We start from the raw sequence: 16,953 nt of genomic DNA, 5'->3' as shown, positions 1-16,953 counted from the left end.
AAAAAAAAAAAAAAAAGACGCGGATTCAATCAGTCATGTGCTATCCGATTGTTGCTTGCCCGAATATCCGAGATTTAAATAATCAGTGCATTTAAAATTATACGCAATTATAAGTATTATTGTAGATCTTTCGAAAATTTCTTTTCTCCTTTTAACAGAAAAGGTCGCTTTTATATATCAATTCTGTAAAAGTTCTTCTTCGCTTGACGTAATTGATTTATTGTGAAATGTCGATAGAGCCTCGTCGATTATTACTTTCTACATCATCGGAGCGGAAAATAACAAACAATACGGCGCGTGTCGAGAAATCGAATAATGGACGTCCGAATCGAGTTGTCGCGCGACATTTAATCAAATTTCTCGTTTGTCAGAAATAAAAACGACGCATTACAATCGTTTCATTGTGTTTGTAAAATTTCAATTAATTAAAACACGAATAAAGACAAATAACGATGTTCCTTCCCCGCAGTGATTATTTCGAGAACGAGTACCCACCCTCTCGTCCCTATCCCTTCCTCTAGACGCGATATGACACAACTTTGCCGGACTTTTGCCGAGTCGAAAATATCTTGCCGACAAGGTTTTCCGTGGAATCGGTATCGGATGTACCCGCGAAATCTCAGGCCGTGCCGGTTGAACAAATAATGAGATTTTTATTCTTCTTACGTGCAACAAGCGGAGCGACAAATTTTACGAGCGAACGTTAAACGGTTGAATATTAGCGCACTCCCTTAAGTGCGTAAAATCCCTTTTATCGCCCATCCGGATCGTTATGCGATTTCCAGATAATGATGGATCTATCAAATCCTCCGAAGCTTTACTATCACTGTCTCGTTTAATTATGTCCACGTTGATACCGATCGGCAGATATATTATAAATTAATAATCTATTTTATAATAACTTTTTTATAAAATTAATAATCGAGATAATGCGCGATCCGTTATCATTCGTAGCGTTTACTTATTTGAAGAACAACGAGATGATTCGTACAAACAATTCGCATAGAATACAAAAAAGTTCATTCCTCCTTATCGAAATTATTAAAGTCGAAATTTTTCTTATTTTATTAATATATTGGAAATCGTTTTCTCTCTCGCTTACCGATATAATGAGAGTCCGCGTAAAGAGTACCTTGCGACGTGTATCTCGGCGAGTTCTGCCCAAATTCATTCGTGTCATACTGCAACAAACAATAGGCGAATAGATATAAGCATGATTATAAAATTTGATTCAGGGGCTAACATGCGGTAAATCGTCACGAATATGATTTTGCGGCGGGTATATGATTTTCGTCGCGGCATTCGTTGCAAACCTTGTAAAAGACTTTCTTACTAACTCACCATCTTGTAGTTGTCATAGTCCGCGGTAAACATGTTGGCAGCGGGGGTTGAGTAATCAAGGGTTGATATCGACGATACGCTAATTCCGTCAGATCACACGAAGCGATATACTACGACGATCACGACGAAGGCACGCCGCCGATTCAATGTGACGAGAGGAGAAGTTACGAAGAGCGCGAACGAGAGGACGATGAGGATGAAGAACAACCAGCGAAGAAAAGGAAGAGGGCGAAATTTAACGCCTTCCCGGGATGATGAAAGAATAACTTTGCTAACGAAAACTTCGCGAAACTTCCCGTCTACGTCGCGGAAGAATATCACTCGGTTGTATACACTCGGTATCCTGAAGAATCGGCCGAAGAAAACACCAGACTCGGCGGCACGTGCGGAAGAATCACGGAGACTCACACGACGAAGCGAAACGATTCCGAAACGATGCTTACGCCCGACTACCGAGAGTACCAAGAGTGATGTCAGAATTGAGAGCAACATACGCAATATGCAATATGCAACCGTAATGGAAGGGATAACGCACCCAAGTGAAAAATGCGTACATGTGCCATTCGGCGCTTCGGCTAGTTTCGGATAGTAGAGGAGAACAGATATACTGTATTCTGTCTCTTTCCTAACGAGCCGGCAACGAATTTTTTTTATTTAATATAATTTTTGTATTTTCTATTTTAATTAAGCATGTATCTTTTCAAATGGGGGAAAAAAAAATGTGTGTGTGTGTATATGTGTATAATTCTATATATAAAATTGATTATAATTATTTAAAATAAATAATTAAATATGGATAAAAATTTTATTTTAGTTTTCTTTTCTTTTATTTTTTTTTCTTTAGAAAACTAATTTTTAAATTTCTTTTCTCTATACAATTGATAACATATATTAATTATCTGAGTACTTTAAAAAATATACATATTTGATTAAAAATAAAATATATACATAATACTAAATTTATTTTTTGATTTAAAAAGAAATTGGAATTTTTGTTATTAAAAAATAATTTATTTTACTTAAATATGTGAGTAATTCGATAGTTTCTTCGCTATGCGACGTATTGAAATGTTATGTAAAGTTTTTACAGTTTCCAAAAGAAACTTCATTTCTCTGTTTCAATTCTGGTACCCATTTCGAATATACAATATATATCGATAAAAGAAATTGTCGTTTTTTTCATAAACGTTTATTTAATAATAATAATATTTTCAATTGTCTTTAGTCCATATGTAAATAAAAATGTTCTCTATTAGAAGATATTTTACTTTTCCTGCTCCTTATGTGCATTTAAAAATAACAGCCGATTAGTTTCAACAACTTCCAATGGGACACCCTGTATTATAAATAATAGAATTAAAAATATAAATAAATCTAAATTCACATAAAAAAATAGCTTAATATCATTATACGTAACATCATTGATCTCACAATGAGTTTCAATAAAGTTTAAGTCTACTGAAAACTTTAAGCGAATATGAATAAATTCTTTCGTTTGCTAGACCTTTGGTAGCATCCTTTATATTCATTATCTGAAACAAAGAGAATGCGACGTAATTTCGATATTTCTATTGTCGATATTTTCGTTGTCGTTATTTCATTCGATTATATTATCCTTAATCTTCTGAAGAGTCCGCAGTAAAATCTTCATCGCTCTCATCTCGATCGTATTAACGTCTCGATCTGGACGCTGATTAATACGCGATAATAAATCCTCGATTCTTCGCCACTTTGAAGTATCCGATTCGGCTGATACAATATTATTCAAGACGTGACGTATGCTTCGGAATACTGCTATAAATTTTCTACTATCGTGATAGTTTGCGTACTTTCGGAAGATAACTTCAATGTAGAGAGAATTAACGGCACTGCGAAGCTTTTTTTTTTTTGATTCTACTTTATTTTCATATATATCTTGTTCACGGGTTTGCTAAGCAAAGATATCAATTTTTCATATAAAATCATATCAATATTTTTTTGATTTAATTCATAAATAATTACTTGCTATATTTTTCCTCGCACGATTGTAGAATTATCTATAAGTAAATCCGTTTAATCAGACATTAAAGTTAATTTTATATTTTCCGAATCATTATTTTTCCTTTATGTTTTATATTCGAGTTTTTGCTTGTATCGGTGTATTTTAATAGAGTCCGATACCTAACAATTTCCGTATTGCTTTGAGTTTTAATTTCTGTGGAGGCTAATCCAATCAATCTTTAAGAAATCTAATTTGATTTTTATCACAATTGGTCTTATTCAGATAATCTTTTAATTAACAAAATCTTCCTGCACCTATTTTGATTTTTCTTATATCGCTTATAGAGCATAAGATTCTATTCGTAATACTTGTTTCCCATTTCCATTAGCATCTTTATCAGTTGTGATTATCCGTAAGTTGTAATTAATAAAAGAATTTTCACTTTTACTTTTTTCCCTAACGGAAATTTCGACGAGTGTATCTCGTCGTCTCGGCTACCGTTTCAAAAAGAAAATGTACAATAAAAAATAGAGAAAGTCGAATCTGCCGCATATATGGAATGCATTATCGCGCCCAATTTCTATCTTTGTTGATCGATGGCCAAACAAAACGTTTTGTTATTAGTTTCTGCGTATGTGAAAGTCCATGCGAAGAATTGAGAATGCCACGCCGCAGGGATTCCGGCACATATGGTCCTAAAACGAAAACGTCACTCATTACATCGCAATAAATACCTACATCATAATCGGGAAAACGTACTTTCTTAAATTTTAACGTGCTCGTTTTGGATCCGAGAATTTCGAGTAACTCGCTGTCGTCTTTTTCCGCAGATCTGAGAAGTTTGGTGGTCGACCACAAGAGTTTTCGAGATTCCTTCAACATGAGATAATGCATCGGCTACATCATTATCGAGGCCTTTGATATGTCAAATATCCCTTGTAGATTGACATTATAATATAATAGAGATATATAATTAGAGATATATAATAGAGATAACGGAATTGTCGTGAAATTGTGTAGTGGATATTTATCTGATTAAAAGCGAAAAAGAATTTTATTTTTTATTTTTATCGTTTTTTTTCAAGAAATTTATTAAGTTTCATTTTCTTTTCACCTTTTGCTCTTCCTTTGCATCAGAGATTCTTGAGCGATAACTTCTTAAGGAAGCATTTTTCCACGTTCCATGTTTATAGAAAATCTTTTCAGAATTAAATTTTCTATAAGATCTCAAAGTCTTACTGGAACGTTCGGGGCCACCCTGTATATTGTCAATAGTTCGCGGTCATACGCGCTGTATTTTTGCTGAATGATGAGAAGGAGATAAAGATTTTGTGAAGAATTCTAAAAATTGTCATGCATTATCTAGGAATTGTTGCAACGTTGCTCCGATCGCGTAATCGGATGCATCTATGATGATGCTGATTGACGCGTCCGGTATCGGTCGAGCTAATATCGCAGCATTTCCAAGAGCCCGAGTAACGAGAATGTAATCTTGCCAAAAATGCAATTCGCCAGATTAATTACAACACCGTATTCATTTAAGCTTTTAAGTCCTCGGATGCTTGTAATGCTGCGTTTCGTCTTCGGGTGCTATTAAAAAATCATGGATAAAAGCATAGACAAAATCTAAACTGCGCGTCAATTGTCAACTTCATCGATAAATCTTTAACGCGTTTGAGTGGCGTTACGTAATCCGAACGTATTATATATTTTTTACCATTAGAAGGATAATATACAAATATATGTATATACATATGTAATTTAACATACAGCTTATTGTGATATAACTCTCTCTCTCTCTCTCTCTCTCTCTCTCTCTCTCTCTCTCTCTCTCTCTCTCTCTCTCTCTCTTCTGTATTTGCGATATAATTATATTATCAAGAACCTAGTTTTTATGTTATTAAATTTATTTTCTCAATAATGACACATTAAAATCTCTGATAAATTAATTAGTTTAATGTTTATCGTTTCGTGCATTATTTGATTTAATAAATTTTCTGCTGTGCACATTTGAAGATTCTTTTAATTGTTCCATCGTCTTTACTTTACTAGATGATTCATCATTTTTCGTGTCTTTACATCGACATTTGTTCGATGTACCTGCACTTGATTTAGAGCTTGCTGATTCTAATGATGCACATTTACATATGGGTATCTCTCTCTCGTGAGCTTCCTTTTTAGATCCTTTACTATGATCGGAAACAACTGATAGCTGCTTTCGATCACCATCTGAAAAATACGATTATTAAATTATAATACATAAATTATAGCGCTTAACGCTGTAAAATCTGTATTGTTCCAACTTATGCGCATATATTCAATAATATAATGTAATTTTTACTTGTGCCTGATGAAGTAGATTTTTTAGAAGATCGTACAGTCTGATCCGCTGCGACATCTTCATCGCCTTTTGCTTTTTGCAGAGATAATTTCTTCTCGTTTCGCGGGCTACGTATAGAGCTAGCTGTTCTTCTTGTTTCACCCATAGACTTTGAATTCTCCAACATTTCGGATGGATATTTCCAAATTACAATCGCTCCATCGGCGCTAATAGTCACTACATACTTGCTGTCCGCGCTGAATTTACACCCGGTAATTATCGCCGCGTGGGAAATACCGACATAAAGGAGATCCGCACTATCGTACTTCCAGATTTTAACAATACAATCGTTGGATCCGGTAACGAAATACCGACCATCGGGACTGACGTCCACGCAGTTTAACGTTCCGACGTTGGAACCCTCAATTTCTCGCACCAACGAGCCATCCAGAGTCTCCCAGTAAGCGATCTTTCGATCCGTGCCGCAAGTCAAAATCTGGATACCGTCTGGTGTGAATTGCGCCATCATAAACATCGTGTTTTCCATGAGAGTATGTTTCCTAGCGTGACGTCTATATATTGGAAGAGAATCATTTTTTTATTCCTTTTTAAAAATCTAGTATTTGCTTGATGTAACATACCTAGATTCACTTAATTATTAAACTTATATTTTATAATCATAATTAATTAAAATAATGGAAAAGAGAAAGAGAGATAAAGTAACGTTTATTTTCTTATTAGATTTTGTTTTAGACGAAGTTGTTGAGAACACATGAGAAACTTTTCTGCATAAAAAAAAAATGTATTAAAAAATTAATGATAGCTATATATATTCTAATTTTTATTAATCTTACGCCTTTAGAAAAAAACTCTTACGTTAAATCCCAGATGACACATGTGCCGTCTGTACTTGAACTAATTAGATCCTCATTATTATTCGAGATGTGCAAAGATGTTATCGGTCCCCGATGTTCCTTCAGTATACTAATCAATCGCTGCACGTCGTCTTTTATCTCCCATATTCGCACCTGAAAATCGAATAAATTTCTCATTGTACGCTAAAATATACTCGAGCAAATAATAAACTCTTGAGATAAAGCTACGGTTAATTACATTATTATGCTTTAAAAATGCAAACAAGATTTATATGGATTACAATAAATAATATAATAATATAATAGTAATTTTCTCATAGAGAAGTAATAAATCACAATTATATACATAAATATATATATATATATATATATATATATATATTTATATATGTATATACATATATATATAAAAAGTGTCTTATATAAATTATCGAAGTTTTCATAAATCGGTAATCGATTAGTTTTTAAAATGAAAATGGCATTTTCTAGAGAAAGCGTAATAATAAATCACCTGGCCATCGCAACCACCGCTAATGAGTGTCGCACCATCGTTCGTGACCGCGACCGTGGATACGGCTTTTGTATGGGCGTTATGAATGGCGAAATGCAACTGTCCGTTGTGCGACGCGAATGCTCTTATTGTGCCGTCGTTCCAAGCTGAAAAGCATGAAATGTAAGAATTCTTTTGCCATAATATAGGTATACGGCGATAGGCATGGTACACGCTGGATTATCATACGTTCAGTAAATTGTAACTATTTTGAAATGTATGCATAGATACACTTTTGAAAAAAAAAAAAGAGATCAGGGAACGTTACTCTATACCATAAAAGTAACTCGTTACCGTTACCGTTACTTGGAAAGTAACGATTCGTTACTTTTTTTCGTTATGTTTTTGTTTTCTGTAATGCTAAAATAAGCTATTAGATTATAAAATTATTTAATAATCAATATTAAATGTAATAATCTATGTTACAATTAAAAACTCTAAATTAGTCTCTATATAGCAAGCGTTTTTTATATTAAACTTATATTTAATGATTCTAATTTTTTATGTTAATATCTTTACCTTTTAATACACTTATCTTTATAGAAAGTTAAATTGTAATTTACAAATTTCAATTTTGTCAAAAATTCTTATCAAACATTGTTTTTAAATATCGTTAAGAGAAATATTGATATTATTAAGAGTGTATCCCAATATTTACTGTCAGTATTATAAAATTTATAATTAACGTTACTATAGATTTTCAGTATTGGCAATGACTATCAGAATGCAGCCTATGATAGAAGGCTACAAAATATTTTCCAAAAATGCATCTATTGAATAGATATAAGATAATAAAAACCAAAAAATATAACGATAAAAGTAATGGCTAATTCGTTATCGTTACTGTAAAAATATAACGGTGTTACAAATAGAAAAAAATAACAATCGTTACCGAAACAAAGTAACTGCAACGGTAACAAGTAACGCGTTACTTTCCTGAAAGAGATCATATACATTAAGATTATAATATAACCTGCTTGATGATTAATATGAAAAATAATATATGAGTAAATTCTTCAACAATTATATATTAATATCTGAATAAATAATGGCTAATTATACATTATATAGAATCTTTGAAATTATTTTCAAAACTAATATATGTGTACAAGTTATGTGTACCAGAGAACAGCACTTGATCATCGCATGCAAATTGTAGACTGGAACAAACGAAATTCGCTACGGTGATACGAAGTGTTTCTTTTTGCTTTTCCAACTGCCATAGCCTGACATCGTTTTTGCTACCTGTCGCGAATATATCCGAACGGACGCTGCGACATTAAAATGTCATTAATTGTTCGCATTTGCCAGCTGATAATATACACATGATATGGTTGCAAAATTCAACGTTCTTACCGCGGAAAAGCGACGCTGTATATGCAACTGGTGTGAGAAGTGACAAGTAGACGTATGTGAAAATTTGACAGCTGAATCTGATAGATTTCGCACCAGGCTGTCCCGATCAGCACAAATTCGTTTAGATACAGAATCATGGATGTCACGGCGCTGCATACATTTTCCGCTTGATGCTGATAAAAAAATGATAACTATAATCTCGTACGCGGATTCCCTCTTTTTTTTTTTTTTTTTAGTGTATCTCTTCTGTAGATATTTATAAAAGATTTACAGTGAGTATCTGCGGTGTATTAGGAAACTTTGACGGCTTGTGCGTTCGGTTTTCCTTCCTGCTTATTATTTGAATCAATTCGATGGCACCGTCACCAGTACCGACCAGCAGTTTCCCGTCCTTCAGAAGCAGCAGGCTTCTCACCCCGCCCGCGTACAGATCACCCTCACCCGTCTTCATTTTTCTCTTATCGCGCGTTATCTTTGAATAGCAGCCGATCATCACCGGCGAACGCGTCGGCGATTCACCGCATCCCAGATCATCGCGTAAGTTCAATCTGCAAAAAAAAAAAAAAAAAAAAAAAAAAAATTAAGCTCGACAAAGTGATAGATAGCAAGAGATAATGCTGAAAGAAGATAAAACATAAAAGCGATTAAAAGATAAGTATTATAATGGAATGATAAGCACAAATTTTTATCCTCAAACGGCATTTCTGTATGTGACCTTGCGTTAATGATATCACCGGAAGAAGTGCCGCAGTAAACGATCTCATCCCTCTCGTCCACGGCGATGCAGTTGATGAGACGCTTCAGTTTGCCCACTTCCACGTCGACTCCTCGCACCCTTCGCTTCTCCGCCTCGATGCGCCAGATCTTCAGGGTCCTGTCGCCCGCGGTGACGAAGCACCGATCGTGAAGATGCATCCTCGCAATATTGTACGCGTCGCCGCTTATATCGTTGCTGGCTAATGATCCTGCGAGAGAATCATCTTTTGCGCGATGTTGCGTCAAACTTATAATTATACAATACATATAATCGAGATTGTTTCAAGTTGGAGAACTCTCGGGGAAACAATCTGTTTCTCCAAATCGAATGTACCCTCGACTTTCGGATTTGCGAAAGATGGAGATCTGTATTGTTTTCATAAAACCCAAAATTTCGAACGGAGAGGATACCGCATATGAGAAAATTCTTCTGAACGTCCCAGACGATCACGTTGCCGTCGTCCCTGCCACCCAGGCTCACGAGGAAGTCGCCGTTGCACGTGAAGCACAGATCTTCGACGCCGACTTTGTGAGTCTCGTAGCTGCCCATCATCGTACCCTCTTTGTAATTCCATACGATTACCATAGCCTGCGACAAACGTAAAATGTAGGTAAGATTGCGTAAAATACAATTGAATACGCTCATAATAAGAAATGAAAATGTTAAGGACCTTGCATATGTATATACCTTGAAACCAAGATGATTATTTTGGCCGGAAGCGACGTATTTTCCGCACGGAGAAACGCACAATGCCGAGACATTGTTCGTGTGACCGCTGAGGAATCGTTGCTCGCTGGTCTCGATGTTCCTTATGACTACCTTGTGGCCCATCGGATAGAGGAGATGCTTCTCGTCCGGATGTAATCGCAGAGCGTTTTTTGTTATACCTTAAAATGAATAATTTACAATAATTACGTATGAAATTTGAAAGAAAAACACACGGTAAAACAATAAATACGATAAATATAATTGTACAATACATTTATAAATTAATATATATAAAGCACGTGTATGTGTTTGTGCTGTAATATAATAAAATTTATTGAAATTGTTAAAATATTTTTGGATTAAATTTCTTTTATAAATCACACGCGTTCACAAGGATTCGGATTCCTCGGTTCCTAAATTTGATTTATCTCGTTCGATTAATCCTGCCAATTTCGTATTCGCGATAACAAATCTTTAATATACCTATAATTTATAAAATCGTTTCTCGAGCTTAGAGTTTTGTTTCGTTATCCATAAAAATCTAGAATGATAAAATTCAAGTGCTGCTTTTCGCACAAACCATCGAACGCGATTATTCCAATCGTTTCGAGATCCCGGGGCTCCATTGTCGATATGGGGTTCCTTGCACCAACTTTACGGTAAGATTAAGTGTATTGTATTCTGAGAGATACGCACTTAGAGAGGTTGTGTACTTATGGAAACGATATAAACTGCCGTTGCCGTGGCGATTAATTGATTGTACGGTATCTATGCACCCTCCTTGTGCGCCCTCGTCGATTTTCCGCAGTCGTGTATTTCGCGTACGATTATTCTTTAATAACACGTCTAAATATATATGAAATAAATAACGATTATTTTTTTTCATCGATGATATTGTATGCATTTCGGAATAAAATTAAGAATGATTCGTTCTATTATTTAAATTATATAATATATTTTTATGTATCTCTTGTATCAAGTTATAAAAAATATATATAAATTTTAAATCTTTAAATATACAGGATGCTTTAAAAATCTAGACAGATATTTCTCACATCTAAAGGATGAAAAAATGTTATATGAACATGGATGCGAAAACGCTTTTTTCAGGAACTAGAGCTTCTTTTCTATTCTATCTTAATAAAATAGTGGACCTTATCTGTCAGGCGAAAATCGGAAAAATATTGACCTTTAATGTTATGGTTACTTGTAATGGCTGAATAACAATACGGTATAGATGTGAGGAATATCTCCCTAAATTTTGACCGTACCTTTTTAGAGCGCCCTGTATTGTTGCATAATTAAATTCGTCTAATTTTCTATTCTAAATCACATTGACAGAAGATATTGCTACAGGTTTATTTTAACCAAAATAATTGTCGAAAGAGTACAATGATCGTTTTCAAATTATAATATCTAAATATAATAGAATTTTATATAGAAAAATCATATAAAAATATAGTTTTTTTAAATCACAATTAAATGTTGCTTGCAAAAACTTTGCGGCGAAATATTGCAAAATAGTGTACGTTAACATTGCCCTAAAATGCAGCCTTGCGTCGTGCTTGAAAGATAATTAGCATCGATATCGCATATATCGATATCGATCACCTGACAGACGCACATGTACCAGGATCGCGTGAATCAGAATTTTCACGCGCGCATGCAAAGATCTAACAAGATACGTCGTTCGCCATGAAAGTATACGTGAAAAGAATTCGTCAAGTGAAATAATTATAGAGGACACAAACGGATGAATAATTTTTATCCCAAGGTGAAGTACCCGATTTAAGGTGAATGTCTCGTTTCGAGTCTCGAGTATACGAAGCTCAAGTAGAAGCTGGCATTAAAGAAGCATTACATTATGCCGTGATAAATATTCGCGCACGCGAAACTGATCGTGGGCACGTTGTCGAGAAAAATCGGACACAATTCCGAGAATATACGAAGGATAAAAGTCGCTAAAGTTTATTACGCAATTGTAATAGAATCAAAATTTATATATCTTCTATTTTTTTTTTTTTTTTTTGTTGTTTCGAATTATCGCACAATGCGCGTCGTTACATAATACACGTAATTCTCTTGAATAGCATCCATTATACTCCGACGTAAGAATAAGATAGATATTTTTTTAAATTTCTCCCGAGAGTTATTTCTCCAGCTATCTAACAATAAGATTTAGCGATAATTAGCGATAAAAAATACGATTAAGTTCTTGAGAATTTTTTAATCGCGCAAAAATCAAAAGCGAAAAGTACACTGCTCTAAGCATCGAAATATCCCGCGAAATGTTCTTTCATACCGGAAGAATTGGACGACGATTCGATTACCTCCCCCCTCCCCCCTTCTCCCTCCCGCCAAGACCCGTGCCTACCTTTCCCCCCTCTGATCTGTCAAAGACGTCGTCATCCTCCGGCACTCCGAAAGATCCAGCGGGAAAAATCGGAGAGAGATGATCGCGCGCGTTCGAGTATTTCTCTTCGAAGCATCGATGTCCTCGCGCACTGACTCCGCGATCCGAGACTGCTTATCGCTTTTTACCACTCTTACCTGCATTCCTCTCTCATTCCCCACCCTGGATAATGCACGACGAGCAGTACATAAAGCAGATATAAAGGGAACTTATCGAGGGTGCCGGATTCAGTCGCTCGCGACACGTGTGCGCGGCTCGTCGGAGAAGTTGACAGCAGAACGGGGAGTTGGGAACGGATGAGATCTGTGCGGTGACTAATATATTCGAAAATTATTGTGAGATAGAAGAGGGGCGACGTTGATAAGGGGAAAAAAACGAAATGCGCGAATGACATAACTTTGAATTTTAATAGAGATAATAGAAAGAGAAAAAGACAGAGAGACGCATATATCGTTGACATATCTCGCGTGCCTAGTAAATCTTCAAGGATGATCTCTGCGTGGAAAGCGTGTTGTAAGTACGATCTCGATCTCGCAACTTAAATCACTCCCGCGGATATTTCTGCACTCTTCTGAATTTATTTACATTTTCTCGTCTAATTACACATATTTCATTAACTTGTGATTTATCGCCGCGGAATCGACACGGATCGAATGGGATTTGCTGATCAATGATTTCATCGATTTGATCGCGGCGAATTTTTGTTGCGACATAGTGCGACGTTTGTATTATCGATATCAGAAACTGGATGTCAAATACCACCCGAACCGGATTGTAATAAAAAAAAAGTACTTATGCGTTTTCTTCGCGGTATAAAATTAACGTTGATATCTAGGACGCAAAAAAAAAAAAACCAGTCGTTAAATATTGCCGAGTGTTCCGCAGTCTCTGGAATAGGTAATACGATTATAAAGATAAAGCCATCATAATAGACCGGATTTCATTAATTCGATTTAAATAATTAAAAAAAAAAAAAAATCAATTGATATGAGAAAATACTGGAAACCTGACATTTTTCAGAAAAAAACAAATTTTCCTTTTCTTGCAACAAGCAAAGATAAATAATGTAGCTTTTAAAAATTATCAGATATTGCATAGTCATATGAGTCAAGTATAACAAGTATAAAAAAATCATTTACAACATGATATAAAAATCAAGTATAACATAATGATAATAATTAAAAAAAAAACATTTTTCAAAGCGATAAATCGAATAATTTCTTATGTTTTTAATATAATTCGCAGTTTAAGTATACGGTAAATTTTTGGAAAATTTTGAAGAATTTTCTTAGGTATGAAGCCGAAAGCGATAGATCGATGTAATAATCGTGTAATCAGCTCGTATCAAATCGTCTTTATCGTTTGTGTATTTGAAAAACGCGGCTGCCGCTGTTTAACAGAATAATCGAGAATCATTGATTGATTAGAGATCTTGATTCGTTAAAAAAAAAAAAACAAGATTGCAGCTTTAAACCTATCATAACTTTCGCGTTCGTTTGACCGCGTAGGCGGGAATACCTTGACATTAATTGCAACTCGTTCGTTTAAACAGCACTTCCTGACATTCACGTAATCGCGCGAGTATATGCATATAGCACCATCAAAATTCATATCTCTTTTTTTTACTCGAAACGAACTGAACCATGACAGAATCGATCAAGGTCGCCTCTCGATCAGAAGCGCGAAAAGTCATAACGCTGGAGGAAATAAAAGGAGATCCGTGACGAATTTATGTTCAGCAAACTATTTATCGACTTTAGTCAGACTCGTGTCTGATTTTTCATATCATATTTTTTCTCCTTCCTTTGTCTCCCTCTTTTTCTCGCAAACCTTGAATAGATATCGATCACAATAATTGGCTATCGGAAATTGGCGCACATATCACGTCTCTTGGTCAAGGCCGCTTTTTTTTTTCACGTTTTTTTACATAAATAAACGTTGCTTTTGCTTATGCGGAGAAACCGCGCACGTTCGTGGATCGCGCACTCATTACGACATTTTGGCAATCGAAGCACGATTGCAAATATCTCGCTGTATATATTAAGGAAGAATAGTCTGACTTGAAAAGTCTGGCATGGAAAATGAATTTCACGGAAGAAGCCTTCGGAATTTTTTAAAAAATCATTGTGTCTCTTAAAATCCAACGGAATAACGATCGCATCGTAAAGAAACTTTGAGGGTACAATGAATTATACATCTCTATTTATATATGTATAATAGATTGTATATTTTTGAATATATATATATATATATATATTTATATTTATCTTCTTCAAATATGATTCAAAAGGTACTCTGAAGATTAAAATTGTCAGATTTATTTTAATTCACTTTCTTTAAATTTTAATCAACTTTCGCCGATATTTTATCGCAATTCAATGTGAATTGCTCAATCAAGTTCGAAAATTTACAAAATTAATTTTTAAATTATTTGCTTTCGCGCTTTTGGCACGAAGAGTTCATCGTACGCGATAATGGACATACAATAATTTTTCGCAAACTTATCTCCGATTCCGCACGAATTATTCATCTAAAAATTTTCATTCAAAAAATCCTAAATAAATATTATTAAATATTAATTAAATAAAATTAAATACCATAAAGGAGCAGTAGTTTCAGGAATTTTTTTTCAAATATCTTTTCTCATCTTTCTTCTCCTAGGAGAAAAGTCATGCGATCGACCACTTAAACGTTGACGATACAATCTTATGACGCGTTCGTACCTTTTCTTCAAAGTCACGTATATATACACGTATATCAGTCAATTAACAGCCGTAAATCATCGCAACTTCCGCCACGATATGTGTGTAAAAATGTTACGCCTTTCGATATTTTTCTTGCTTCCAAGAGAAAATTACGTCATCGATCATCCGTAATGTCGATGATCTCGCGATTAGCGAGATGTACCCCGCGATCGGTCGCGTTTGCTTCATCTTAATGAGACGCCGCATAAATTTAATATCGTGCCATGTTCCATCCGTGTATTGTGTTTGTTCATCTATTTGCTGGCATAATCACTGTCGTTTGTTGAATATAGCAGAGTTCGCGGAGCTGATTACAGAAATTAAATCGCGATCGCGTATTGGCTCGCTTCGCCACCGCGGAAACGATCGTTCTCGTTATAATTTTTCTCGACGAATCAACATCCAAATAAATATATAAAAAATTATGATGAGAAAAAAAAAGAGAGAACCATTATCGGTAAAACTAAGCGTTGAAGCTTCTTCGAGCATGTATTTCCCGTATATCGCGAGATAAGATAATGTAGGCTCAATACAGTAGGCGTATCCAGTATTCTTTGAGCAAGTAATTGTTACATAACACTATTAGGGTATCAATTGTGGTACATGTGTTTATATTTTATATCATTACCTTTATTATTATTATATTATTTATTTTTATTATTACCTATATTGGAATTGGTTGATTGTGTTGTGTATATTATGACTTCTGCATATCTATTTATTATTACTATTATAGACACTCTAATTTTATAGAGAGTGCCGGAAATTCAGTTTCAGCGAAATTGAATTTTTCTTTAGAAGCTTGTCATATCTCACCGTGGCTTTCTGTATTTGTTCAAATTGCGAGACTATTGTAAGCGAGATCCTCGACGTCCCCTCGAGTAGCGTCACTCGATGATATCGCAGACCATTGCTATTGTTATTTTCGAGCAATATATCTTGGAGAAGTTTTTGGAAAATAAATAGATCTCACGTCCCATTGACGCGAGACTCATTTTTTATTCGTTGAACGCGTCTATCGCGATATCAATCATTCGCATCAGCTGATGCAGATGTATATCCTGCTTATTTAGATGTATACACGTGCGTGTACACACAAAATTATTACAATGCAAGCGTGTATCGGAGAATTCGCATGCGTTTCGGTGTTTTTGCAAAATTAAGAGAGAATAATGCGCGTGTCGGAGATACAAAATATTGTATTATTTTTAAAGATACTCCCCTCTCCCTTCTCTCACGATACTTCATTACGTATTGATTACTTCCGTGGAAGTACTCTGCGTTGATACCACTGACGAAAACGAGCTTCTTAATTTAAAATCAAAATTTCTATAATTCAACGCTATTTCTCGTTATTTCTGTTTGACTTTTCCGCGACTATAAGTAATCGTTTGCCCAACGAGAATACATCAGCGATTTAGACATAAATTGTACATAAAAGAAGTCATCGTTATATATTCTTAAGAAACTTATACTTACACGCACAAATCAAATCTCAACGTTTACGCGACATATCTTGTAACGATGAATCATATAATCGGCATAATTAAGCTGTAGTAAGCTTTTGTCTCTGCTCGTGAGACGCTCCCGTTTTATCTTTGTGGAACATGCGTTTTATCGTGAAATTTTATATCGACATTTTATTAATAAGTAAACAGAAGATAAGCGCAGAGAAGCGAGGAGTAATTTGCAATAGAGACATCGTTTTGGTATGTCAATTTTGAGGAAAATACTTGAGGAAAACTAGATTGTAAATTTATCGAAAATATTGCTTTTACGCATTTTCGACACGCGACGATGTGACATCGGTTTCCACTTAATGATTAATAATAATAATTTCCGCGTTATCATCGAGCGGATTCTTTCGACAATTTTATCTAACAGTACTCTGCGTTGATACCACTGCTT

The 16,953-nt window shown here is 34.9% G+C and overlaps 2 protein-coding genes across 3 annotated transcripts in view; one reads left to right on the top strand and one right to left on the bottom strand.

Moving 5' to 3' along the window:
• Positions 1-5,266: 5,266 nt before the first annotated feature.
• LOC138941119 (cilia- and flagella-associated protein 52) overlaps positions 5,267-16,953 on the bottom strand; it is a 15,361-nt gene continuing 3,674 nt past the window's right edge. The window contains exons 1-11 of one of the 2 annotated variants that reach the window (XM_070310497.1): positions 12,263-12,769; positions 9,868-10,067; positions 9,591-9,768; positions 9,139-9,388; positions 8,695-8,971; positions 8,424-8,596; positions 8,190-8,338; positions 7,029-7,174; positions 6,519-6,670; positions 5,664-6,214; positions 5,267-5,551 (exon numbers count right to left, since the gene is read on the bottom strand). In XM_070310497.1, coding sequence (XP_070166598.1) covers positions 5,277-5,551; positions 5,664-6,214; positions 6,519-6,670; positions 7,029-7,174; positions 8,190-8,338; positions 8,424-8,596; positions 8,695-8,971; positions 9,139-9,388; positions 9,591-9,768; positions 9,868-10,011 — 2,295 coding nt within the window. In that variant the 5' untranslated portion in view covers positions 10,012-10,067; positions 12,263-12,769 and the 3' untranslated portion in view covers positions 5,267-5,276. Of the gene's footprint in view, positions 5,552-5,663; positions 6,215-6,518; positions 6,671-7,028; positions 7,175-8,189; positions 8,339-8,423; positions 8,597-8,694; positions 8,972-9,138; positions 9,389-9,590; positions 9,769-9,867; positions 10,068-12,262; positions 12,770-16,953 lie in introns of those variants that run through there. The other variant, XM_070310496.1, reaches the window with a different exon arrangement.
• The window catches only part of LOC138941121 (putative inorganic phosphate cotransporter), a 10,732-nt gene continuing 6,116 nt past the window's right edge, over positions 12,338-16,953 (top strand). The window contains exon 1 of the mRNA XM_070310498.1: positions 12,338-12,814. Within this exon, the coding sequence (XP_070166599.1) occupies positions 12,790-12,814 (25 nt within the window). The 5' untranslated portion in view covers positions 12,338-12,789. The remainder of the gene's footprint in view (positions 12,815-16,953) is intronic.

This window comes from Polyergus mexicanus, unplaced genomic scaffold (assembly GCF_030449975.1).
Source record: "Polyergus mexicanus isolate NDT 795.1 unplaced genomic scaffold, iyPolMexi1.0 SCAF_18, whole genome shotgun sequence".
Lineage (NCBI taxonomy): Eukaryota > Metazoa > Arthropoda > Insecta > Hymenoptera > Formicidae > Polyergus > Polyergus mexicanus.
This window is presented reverse-complemented; position numbering and strand designations above follow the sequence as displayed.